The sequence below is a fragment of the Leptopilina heterotoma genome, unplaced genomic scaffold (genome assembly GCF_015476425.1).
Source record: "Leptopilina heterotoma isolate Lh14 unplaced genomic scaffold, ASM1547642v1 Lhet_350, whole genome shotgun sequence".
Classification (NCBI taxonomy): Eukaryota; Metazoa; Arthropoda; class Insecta; order Hymenoptera; family Figitidae; genus Leptopilina; species Leptopilina heterotoma.
The window spans coordinates 1042465-1054110 of NW_025111032.1; the positions used below are offsets into that span (position 1 = coordinate 1042465).

Genomic DNA, 11646 nt, shown 5'->3' on the forward strand with positions numbered 1-11646 from the left:
TATTTTCTAATTTTATATATTATGTAATTGAAAAATTTCTGAAGAATAAAAAAAAGAAAAAAAAAATAAATTAAGAAAAAAGACAATTAACTGATAAATTAAGTGAATAGTAAATATAGTAATTAACTTTTAAAAAATTGTTGATTAAAATTTTCGTGCTTTGTACCACAAATCGTTCGATCTTAATATATTTTAAATTAACATCAAAAACGCAAAGTGGAATTTAATCTTCGTGACTGCTTAAACAATTTGCCAATCTCGATACAAATTGCTCTGAAAGACACGATATCGTGAAAAAAATAAATTTTATTTTCAAAAGGAAATTATTTTCTATCGCAAACAATTTTTTTTACTTTGATAATATTTCAAACTTAAAATATCTAAAGAATATTTTCTTAAATATTTTTTTAAAAATATTTTTAAAAATATTTTTAAAAATATTCTCTACTTATTTCAATTTTTTCTTTAGATTATTTTTACCCCTCACTTAATTTTTCCAGTCTTTGAAAATTATTTTGTTTCCTTTCAAAAATTAAACTTTAAAAAATAACAATAATAATAAAATAATAATAATAATAATATTATTAATATTTAATATTTTAAATAATAATACTTTTAAAAATAATGTCAACTTCACAGTAACGCACGTTTTTTTTTCATTTGATGTTTTTTTTTATTTATGTAACAAAAATACTTTTTAAAGAATCAAACAAATTCTCTGCAATTTTTAAATGTACAGAAAATGAAATTTTTTTCTTCGTAATTAACAGTAATTATTAATTAACAAGTAAGAATCACAAGTAAAAAATTATATGAGAGAAAAAATATTCTTAATTTTTTCTTCCCTTTTTTTAAACATATTTTAAATTTAAATACTTCAGTCTTTGGATTGATAATCTATTCCTGAGGGTTAGATTTCTTATCTTAATTATTATTCAAAACTGTCGTCGAACAAAAAACTGAGATCACCTCTATGAATTAAACCCTCTTGTGCCTCTGCAGCTTTGTCTCGACATGTTTCCACGATTTCAATAATCAAAAGCTGAAAAATAAAATAATTATTAAAAAATATTAATAAAGTATTGGAAGATTTGAGAAAAAAAAATTTGTTTTCAAATAGACTTGGAAAATTAATAACTTTCACTATTAACGACAATTACGTTGGCGGCAGCGATTATTTGAACGGCCGTTTGTCGAGGTAAATAGGAAATTTGTTTTACGAGCTCTTGGGGAGTTGCGTTTGCAATTGATGTCACTGTTTGAAAGCCCGCTTTATACAATTGTCGGGCTCTCACCTGAAAAAAGTGGAATAATTCCAAAAATTAGAATTTTAATTTTTGAAAATATTTTTAGATTAAAAAAAAAAAAAAAAAAAATGTAAAATATTAATATATAAGTGTATAAAACTAAAACTATGAAAATATAGAAATAAAACTATAAAAATTTAGAAAAATATAAAAATAAAAAAATATAAAAATAAAAAATATAAAAAATAAAAATATATAAAAATATAAAAATAAAAAATATTAAAAATATTAAAAATAAAAAAAAACGTATAAAAATAAAATATAAAAATAAAACTAAAAATAGGTATAAAAAGGAAAAAATAAAATATAAAAAATATGATCTCGAAAATGTAAAAAATAAAAATTAATAGAAAAATTAAAAAAAAAACAAAAAGCAAAAAATATAAAATATTTATAAATAAAAAAATAAACGGTAAATAAATTAGAATTGAAATAATAAAAGTAATTCATGAACAATTAATTACCAATTGAACGTAAGGCAATTGCATTAAAGGTTCTAATTCTTCAGGACAGCAATATTCAAGTCTTCTGCTAAACGTCGTCACTAAATCTTTAACTGTCCAAAACTCGGGTAAATTCTAAAAAGGAAAAACGTCGTTTAATTTAGAAATTAAAAACTCTAAATTTTACTAATAACAAATTCAAGAATAAATTTTACAAAAAAAATTAATTAAAAAATAATAAAATCAATGGTAAATAAATATGTAAAAGAAAATTTAAAAAATAAATAAAGATAGTAAAAACAATGGTAGTTAAAATTAAAAATGTTAGTTAAAATTAAAACAAGTTAAAAAATTATAAAATTTTAGTAAAAACAATGGTAAATAAATATGTAAAAAAGTAAAAGTAAATTTACAATAAAAAATTTTAAAATAGTAAATACGTAAAAAAGTTAAAGGAAATTTACAATAAGAAATTTAGAAATAGTAAATACGTAAAAAAGTTAAAAGAAATTTACAATAAAAAATTTTAAAATAGTAAAAACAATGGTAAATAAATACGTTAAAAATTAAATTATAAATAGTAAATACGTAAAAAAAAATAAAAATAAATAAATAGTAAATACGTAAAAAAAGTAAAAATAAATAAATAGTAAATACGTAGAAAAAGTAAAAATAAATAAATCGTAAATACGTAAAAAAAAGTAAAAATAAATAAATAGTAAATACGTAAAAAAGTAAAAAATAAAATTACAATAAAAATTTTTAAAAAATAATAAAAACAATGGTTAATAAATACGTAAAAAAAATTTAAGTAAAAATAAATTAATAGTAAAATCGATGGTAAATATGAAAAAAAATATATTAATAATTAATAAAGCAAAAGTTGAAAATAAATTTTCCAAGGCGATTGAAAAAAAAAATAAGCGAAATACGAAAGTGGAAAATAATTACATCACAAAATCGAACGACTGATGAAGCAAAAGTGGCGGCAGAAGTTAAGAGAAATTGAATTGTCCCTCGATTCACTTGATATTTGTCAGCAACGTCATGAACGGATTTTCGCTGCCACAATTCTTGTAGCATCAAAGTTATGTAAAATCTTTTAACAATTCTCTCAGGAACATCCTGAAATAAAAAAGAAAAAAAAAATTAGTAACTCACTTTTTGTTTCTATTTTCTTTAATAATTATATAGAAGGAAAAGCTAATAAATTTAATTAAAAAATTATAAAAGTAAACCTTGGGTAATAATCCGGACATTAATTTACAAATGCTGGCCTCCGTAATTCCGATTCGTCTCGCAATATTCATTTGATATTTATCTAATTTAATTACCTGAAAAATGAACAAACTGAGACATTTTGCGTTTTTATATAAAAGATAATTATTTTCAATAATTTAAATAATAAAAATTAAATATAAAAATAAATAAGTTTAGTTAAAATATTACTGCGATTTTAAAAATGAAGTTAATTCTTCACCACCTATTAAATACATAATAAAAAAAATAATATTTTGTTTTATACAAATTAGGAAGAATTTAATTATTTTCAACAAAAAATTATTTTTTATTGCAAAAAAATTTTACTATAATTAGTTTCAAATCCTTTAAAAGAATTCAATTATTTTTATAAATTTTTAAAAATAAATGTTTACAAAAATTTCATAACGAATTAAAAGAAAAAAAAATTGAATTCTTTCGTGAAATTTTATTGAAAGCAATTGAATTGTTTTGAAGGATTTTTAATCTTTTGTTGAAAATAATTGAATTTTTGCAAATAATAATAATAATAATAATAATAATAATAATAATAAAAATAAAAAATGTAATAAAAAATAAAAGAAATGTGTAATAATAATAGAGTATTTTTACCACTTCGGAATAAACAGATCCTGAAGGATTGACAACTTTTGTCAAATCGTAAGGAGTGACTAAATACAAAAGATGAAGAGTGTCGTCGAGAATAACAGAACGCTGAGCCTCCTTTAAATCATCGTATAAATCGTAAGCCACCGGTAAATCGATACAAGCTAAAATAAAATTATTAATTTCATTATTAATTTAAAAGTTTATCAAATACGGAAATTTAACAAAAAAGATTTTCAAAAAACACATTTTTAACACTTTTTAAAAAAAAAAAATTTGAGTTTACAAATTTTTTTTCAAGTATTTTTTTAAAAAAAGTTTCAATAAAGTTTTCGTCTTAAAGAAAGCGTTAAAAGAAATATAAAAATGTTTGTTTAAAAAATAAGAAAAAAGTTTTTTGAGAAAAAGTTTAAAAAATAAAGAAAGATTTTTTTAGGAAAAAAATATTAAGAAATAAGAAAAGAGGATTTTAAAAAAAATGTGTTAAAAATAAAAATAAGTTTCGTTTGAAACAAAAAGAATGAAGAAAGAACCTTTCATTGCGGCTTTTCCCAAAGGACTCAAATCCAATTCAGTGTCATCATTAATTTCCTGGCATTCTTTTAAATCTAATTTCGTTCCACTGTTATTTGTGGCAATTAAAATTTCTTTCTCTAAAAGACCATTTATTGTCCTCTCAAGAATCTCATCGATTTTGATGCACAATCGTTTCTCTTGTAATTTCATTAGACTCCTGTCAATAAGCATTTTCAATCTAGCTTTTGTCGTCGCTATTTTCAATAATACAGAACTAAGTATCAAATTATTGAGACCACGATCTTGTTCAGTGTGAAGTGAACTTAAAATGTCTTCTATTTTCGCTGTCACTAGAGTTCTTATCTAAAAATTAAGAAAGTTTTTTTAATTCAACAATTTATAAATAATTAATAATTGTAAAAAATAAATATTTTAAAAGTGTAAAAATAATTTTCAATACCTTCGGAATGTCTTCTGCTTTACAAATTACAATACTTTCTCCAATTTCGTTCATTCCTGCTCTTCCTGCTCTGCCAATCATTTGTTTATATCGACTCGTATTTAGAAATTCAGTTCCAATGTAAGGGGATCTCAGTAACACCTAAAAATTCCCGTTACACTTTAATCTCAAAATTAATAAATTTCATGCAAAAAATGTTTTTAATTTCAATATTTTTAATTTTGGAAAAATTCTCAATTATACTAATTTTAATTTTTAAATTTCTCAATTATAATATTTTTAATTTGAAAAAGAAATTTTTAATTTAAAAAATTTCAAGTTAAAATTTTTAGTTTAAAAACTTCTAAATTAGAAAATTTGTTAAATATACTAAAAAAAAGAGTAAAAATTGAAAAGAAATAAAAAATTCAAATTATGTTAAAGGAAGCAAAAATAATTTTGTCGTAACATTTGAAGAGAAATAAATAATAAAATTACAAAGAAAATTAATGAATATTCTAAATGGGAAAAAATACGAACTCTTCTTGCTGGTAAATTGACACCGGCGGCTAAAGTTGAAGTACAACAAATAACGCACAACGTTCCACTTCTAAATGCATCTTCAATTAATTTCCTCTCCTCAGCAGTGAGTCCCGAATGATGATAGGCAACTCCGAATCTTATCGTTTTTCTTAAAACTGGACAAATTCTTCCCTCCTGGCCTAAGGCTGACTCTAAATACTGTTTCGCCTCTTTATTATGTTCCAGTAAATTTCTGTAAACAGTAAACTATATTTTTTTAAAAATGTCGCATTATAACAGAAATTAATTTCTCTTTTAAAAATTTAAAAAGCAGTAGAATTTTTTAATTTTTTTTGCAAATGAATAATGAAATTCATATTATTTACTTTTGTTATTATAAAAAACAAAAACAAAAGAGAAGTTTTTATTTTTATATTTTAATTTGAAATTGAAAAACATGACATTTAGAATTAGAAATAATATGAAAACTCAAAAATATGCCATGGAAAATTAAAAATATGTAAAATTAAATTTTTCTGTTTCAATTTTCAATCTTTTTAATAAAAATTAATTTTGTATTTTAATTTCTTTTAATAAAGAAGTAAATTTATTTTTTTAAGTGAATATTTTACCTGAATAAAACTTTCGTCAGTAATTTTGCAACGTTCTCGCAACCTTTACGATTCGAGCAAAATATTAAACATGAATCATTTGGTACTATTTCATTAACTAAACCACCGATACAATCAGGATCGATTGTCAACGCTTCCTTCGAATAATACTACAGAAATAGAAATAAAACAATAATAATAATAAAAAGAATTATAATAATAATAATTATAAAATTATGAAAATATAAATAAAATAATTCTAATAAAATAATAATTATTATAAACATAATAAACAGAAAAAAGTTTTTCAAAAATTAATTAAAAAAATTTACCGGATACGCTTTGACTTCCTTGCTCGTGAAAATTTCCTCCGATTTCTTATCAATTTTACACATTTCTGAATTACACTTAACATACTCGTGAATTTGCACAGGTCGAAAATTATCTTCATATAGATCGGCATTTAAAAATTTTGCAATTTCTTTTGAATTTCCTATCGTTGCACTCATACCGATTATGTGAATTTTCGCTGAAAATAAAAGGCAAAAATTTACCGCCAAATCTACATTTACAAAATTTACATAATAAAGCAGAGTAATTGTTAAAATTAATGAAAAAAAAAGATAATACTAAAAATAAATATTTAAAATTAACTGCTACTTCGAAATTTAAAATATTTATTAAAAAAGAAAGTGAATAGAATTTTCAAAAACGAAAATGAAACTTAAATAATTATTTTAAAATATAATAAAAATATAATAAAAATATATAAAAAAGAAATATAAATAAAATGAGTTAATAATAAAATTATTTTAAAATATAAATAAATATATAAATAAAATAAAAATATACAAAAAATAAAAATAAAATGAGAGAAAAGGTCTCGGATTGACTTTAAGGCGCAAAAAAAGTCGCTTTAGTCGATTAAAAATACAAAAAAAGTCGATAAAGTCGCAATTTTTGAAAATAAGTCGAAAAAAGTCGCATTTTTTGCAAATAGTTGGAAAAAGTCGAAAAAGTCATAATATCCAAGGCCTGAGTGAATAATAAAATTATTTCAAAATATAATGAATCAAAAATAAAATTTAAAAAGGAAATTGTTGCTTAAAATAAATATTAAAGATAATAAGTAAATATAAAATTTCAAAAGGAAAATTAAGACTTAAACGTGGTAAATAATTATTTTTAAAAACAATAATTATTTTTAAAAAACAATAATTACCGTTAACAAACATAATTTTTGTTAATAAACCCTCTAAAGTTGCACCTCGGCCTCCATTATCTCCAAGTAAATGTAATTCATCAACAACGACAGTTCCAATCTTAAAAAAAAAGTTATCAAAAATAAGCAAAAATAGTTTAATTTCTATTTAAATTGTCAATTAAAGTGGATAATAAATTAAAATAATTAATAAGTACAGATAACAATAAATAACAAAATAATAAATAATAAATAAATAACAAAATAATAAATAATAATAAATAACAAAGTAATAAATAATAAATAAATAACAAAATAATAAATAATAATAAATAACAAAATAATAATTAAATAATAAATGATAATAAAATAATACTTGAAATAATAAATAACAAAATAAAAAAATAAAAATAATAAAAAAGAAATTTTTTAAAATCCAAGAAAAAAATTAAGAGTGAATAGAAAAAATGAGAAAAATAAAACATAGAAAAATCTATAAAAGCGAAGAATTTTTCTGGTCTTGGAAAATTAAAATTAAAATAATAAAGTGGAAGTTTTTATACCTCATCGAGACGATTTTCTTCTATTAAATAATTGACAACTCCCAATGCTTTTTCAATTGTACAAATATAAATACTATTCTTTTTTCTACGTTTCTTAATAGGATACGCTCCCTTTCCGGCTGCGTATTCTTCTATTAAAAATCCCATATCGAGTCCAAATGTTGACATTGACTGAACCTACAATTTTTTTACAAAACAGTCCCAAAAATTTTGAATTAATAAAAATGGATTTTAAAACTGCTTTCCTCATCAGTTCAATATTTTTAATTTCTTCCAAAAACCTATTTTTTTCTCTTTATAGAGATTTTACAAAAAAATCATAAAATAAATAAAAATCTGAAATTTTTTTAACGAAAACTGAAAAGAATTTTTATTTAAAATTTAGAAAGAATTGCAAACGAAAAAAAATTCCTTTTTTTAAAAAGGAAAAATTTTAACAAATTTAGCTACACATTAAAAATTTGGTAAAAGAAAATTTGGTAAAAAAAAAATTTGGTAAAAAAAAAATTTGGTAAAAAAAAAATTTGGTAACAAAATTTTTTTTTTAAAAAGGATTAAGTGAAAAAAAATTGTCTTTAATTTAAATTACTATTTTTTTAAAAGAGTTACCTTCTCCTGAACAATCGCGACATAAGGAAGAACAAATATAACATTTTTTTTATTGCGCACGAGTTCTCTCAGCATTAAAATTTCAGCAACTAAAGTTTTTCCACCGCTTGTCGGCAGTGAGTAAATCAAATTTTTCCTAGTTTTTATTGCCTCTAAATTAAGACACTCTTGTTGCCAAGCTACGAAAATTCAATAAATAAAATGAATAAAATGAATAAAATGCAAAATATAAATAATAAACAGTAAAATAAAATTTAAAAAAGAGTAAATAAAAAATTAATAAAATAAATAGAATAACATTAACAGGCTTCGCACTTTTGTTATATAATTGAAAACATATTAAGAAAAACTTTTTATATTATAAGATTTTTTTCAACTTCTTCAAAATTATTTTCATCATTTCAATTTAATTATTATTTTCTAAAAAATTCAACGAAAATTATTTTTTAAATTAATTATTTTTAATTATTTTTGAAAACGTACTTTGAGAATTTTCCAATTCATTTGTTTACAATTCAATTTTAGGAAATTTTAATTATTTGGAAATTCTTCAATTATTTATTGGAAAATAAAAACTTGAAATAAATTCAAAAAAAAATTCAATTAAACTATCAAAAAAAAAAAAAATTAATTCCCCAAAATTGTTAGTTAAAATTAAAAGGATTAAAAGTATGAAAAAATCAAATTTCAAATCAAAGATTTTAATTTTTGAAACATTTTCAAAATTCAATTATTTCTAAAAATTCAGACTATAATACTTTTCATATTCAATTATTATACAAAAATTTTCACCTAAAATTATTAAATCAATGTTTATTAAAAAAATTCTACGAGAATTCAATTATTTAAATAGAAAAATAAATAATTTATTCAATAATTTTGAATGTTTCTTAAAATTAAATTCTTTACACGAATTTTAATAAAATTTTTAAGAAAACATTTTTCGAAGAATTCGGTAAAAATTGTATTAAAAATAATTGAATTTCTGCGATGATTTTTTTTATTATTTACAAAAATGATTGAATTCCTATAAAAATTTTTATTATTTATGAAAATAATTAAATGTTTAAGTACAATTTTTCTAAAAAAAAAACTTTTTTAATTGAATTCTTTTTAAAATTTTATTAAAATTTATTGAAAATCATTGAATTGAGAAAAATTGTTTTTCAACTTAATTTTTTTTTATTTTTTGAAATTTGCAATTTGAAATTTAAAAATATAAAATTGAGGAAAATAATTGAAATTTTACCAAGAATTTTATTAATATTTTTGAAAATAATTGTATTTCTAAGGAAGAATTTTATTATTTGTAAAGATAATTGAAATTTTGATAAGAATTTTTTTTAAATTTTTGAACGTAATTGAATTTTCGTGAATTTTTTATTTTTTATGAAAATAATTAAATAATATAGAATTTTATCAAAATTTTTTTAAATAATTGAAATTTTAACGAGAATTTTATTAAACTTCTTGAAAATAATTGAATTTCTGCGAACAATTTTATCAAATTTTTTATTTAATAATTCAATTGTTTTGAAACATTTTATTAAAATTTTTCATATTTGAAAATCATTGAACTGAAGAAAAATTTTTCAAAATAATTGAAAAATTGACAAGAATTTTATTAAAATTTTTTAAAATAATTGAATTTTTGAGAAAAATGATAAATGTTTAATAGGCGAGTGCGAAGCCTGAATTAAAAAAAAATAACTAAAACAGATAAAAAAAAATTTAAGAACATAGAAGAAAAATAATTTCATAAAAAACGAAAAAATTATTAAATACCGTAAAGTTCATCGATTCCTTTATATTTTTTGAATAAATATTTAACTTTTTGCGGAAGACCATAAAACGAATCGTCCAGTTGACTGTTGATTGCATTGCGACCATAATTTGCCGACAATTCATGAATAAATGAACTATTAATCACTGAAAGTATTTCAAATTCAGTTGGTTCAACTCTTTGAACGTTATTATCATTTTTCTGTCGTTTCGACGATGGACTCTTGCAGATCTGAGAAATTGCCGTGATATTGTCCTCATCATCGTTATTTTTTTCATTCAATTCATCGAAATTATTAAAAAATGTATTATCTAAATGAAGAAGCGATTGTGCGGTAATTCCGGACAATTGAGACGAAACTGGCGATAAAGTGCTTGAAGTACTGCCATAACTTCCTCGATTATTTGGTTCTCTCCATGAACTAATTTCTTCATCTTTACTCGACATTTTCTCGAGATTTTTAAGATTTTTTATGTTTCAACTAGAGGAAAATTCATTTTTAATTAGAAATTAATCAAAGAAATTTAATTTATCAAAATTTCTTTTTATATTGAAAAAAATGATCATTTTATAGATATTTTTTATTATTGAACATTAAAATTAAATTATTCAAATTATTATAATTATTTATTATATTGAAATTATAATTTATATAATTTTATTTAATTTGTACAATTTATTAAAATTATATAAAATATAATTTAAAGAATTTTTAATAATTTATAAATAATTTTTTAAAATAAATACTTTACGGGGAAAAATGTAAATTTTAGAGTAATTTTCAATTTATTGAATTCTTTTCAAATTTTTTTGTAACGAATTAAGAAAAAAAATTGAATTTTGTCGAAGGATTTATTCAAATTTTAGAAAATAATTGAATTCTTTTGAAATATTTTCTAACGAATTAAGAAAAAAAAATTGAATTTTGTCGAAGGATTTATTCAAATTTTCGAAAGAAAAATTGTATTCGTTCGTGAAATTTTCTTTTAAAAAATAATTGTATTTTTGCAAAAAATGTTACTATTCATAAAAATAATTGAATTCCTAATTATTTATGAAAATAATTGAATTTTTGCGAAGAATTTTATTAAAATTTTTGAAATTAATAAACAGAAATAATTATAGTAAATTAGTTAATAATTGAATTTTTTAGTTTGAATCTGAAATTATTAAAAAATTCATATTTTGAAAATAAAAAATTTTTTAATTTGCAAAATAATAATAAATGGAATATCACGTTCCGCGCTCGTAACATTTGCTAGTTAATTAATAATTATTATTAAGTATAATAGAACTCGTAGAACTTTAGTGATGTATTTACAAATAGTATTATTTTAAACGTATACAAAAATAAAAATTCATAAATTCATAAGAAAGACTGTTAGCCTGATGAGAACGCAAAGTTATTAATAAAGTTTTCAGTCAGAAAATTAAAAAACAAACAATTATTTGTAATTTATCACGTGATGAAAATTTTGAGGTTAACTTACCGTCATCAACTGGAGAAAATCAAAAAATACGGAAAATACATTATCCTGTTATTATTTGTACAGTAATTGGGTAAATAATAAGTTGAAACGAAACTATAAACAGTAATTATTATTGTAAAAAAAAGAGCAAATGTCGCAAAAGTTGTCGGCTTTGTGAATTTTTTTGTAAATAAATTTTTGAAAGCTTTTTAAACTGTCAACCGCTCAATCGACAAATGTAAACATACAATAAGCAAGGTTGGGTAGTGCGAAAGGTAATTCGGCAACAAAACCTTAAGCTCGTTTCACAGGGTATT

At 20.4% G+C, this 11646-nt stretch overlaps 1 protein-coding gene across 3 annotated transcripts; it reads right to left on the bottom strand.

The window, feature by feature from the left end:
* Positions 1 to 757: 757 nt before the first annotated feature.
* On the bottom strand, positions 758 to 11575 carry LOC122505230 (helicase POLQ-like). Of its 3 annotated transcripts, none has more exons than XM_043616722.1 (16): positions 11351 to 11575; positions 9863 to 10341; positions 8078 to 8256; positions 7469 to 7645; positions 6927 to 7026; positions 6037 to 6233; positions 5726 to 5874; positions 5112 to 5346; positions 4593 to 4733; positions 4150 to 4495; positions 3623 to 3780; positions 2989 to 3084; positions 2702 to 2875; positions 1772 to 1885; positions 1145 to 1295; positions 758 to 1042 (listed from the first exon to the last, which is right to left on the bottom strand). In XM_043616722.1, the coding sequence occupies exons 2-16, from the start codon at positions 10305 to 10307 to the stop codon at positions 1029 to 1031; spliced, it is 2676 nt and encodes an 891-aa protein (XP_043472657.1). In that variant the 5' UTR covers positions 10308 to 10341; positions 11351 to 11575; the 3' UTR covers positions 758 to 1028. The 3 variants fall into 3 exon arrangements, with proteins under 3 accessions (XP_043472657.1, XP_043472656.1, XP_043472655.1); XM_043616721.1 differs by having other exon boundaries at positions 1139 to 1295; XM_043616720.1 differs by having other exon boundaries at positions 759 to 1042; positions 1161 to 1295.
* Between the last annotated feature and the right edge of the window lie 71 nt (positions 11576 to 11646).

Excerpts from the sequence above, each read along its gene's own strand:
- LOC122505230 (XM_043616720.1), bottom strand. The coding sequence starts at position 10,307 with ATGTCGAGTAAAGATGAAGAAATTAGTTCATGGAGAGAACCAAATAAT. Across the intron at positions 5,347-5,725 it reads CTGACGAAAGTTTTATTCAG|AAATTTACTGGAACATAATA; the intron begins GTAAAATATTCA and ends TACTGTTTACAG. Across the intron at positions 4,734-5,111 it reads TCAATTTACCAGCAAGAAGA|GTGTTACTGAGATCCCCTTA; the intron begins GTTCGTATTTTT and ends GGGAATTTTTAG.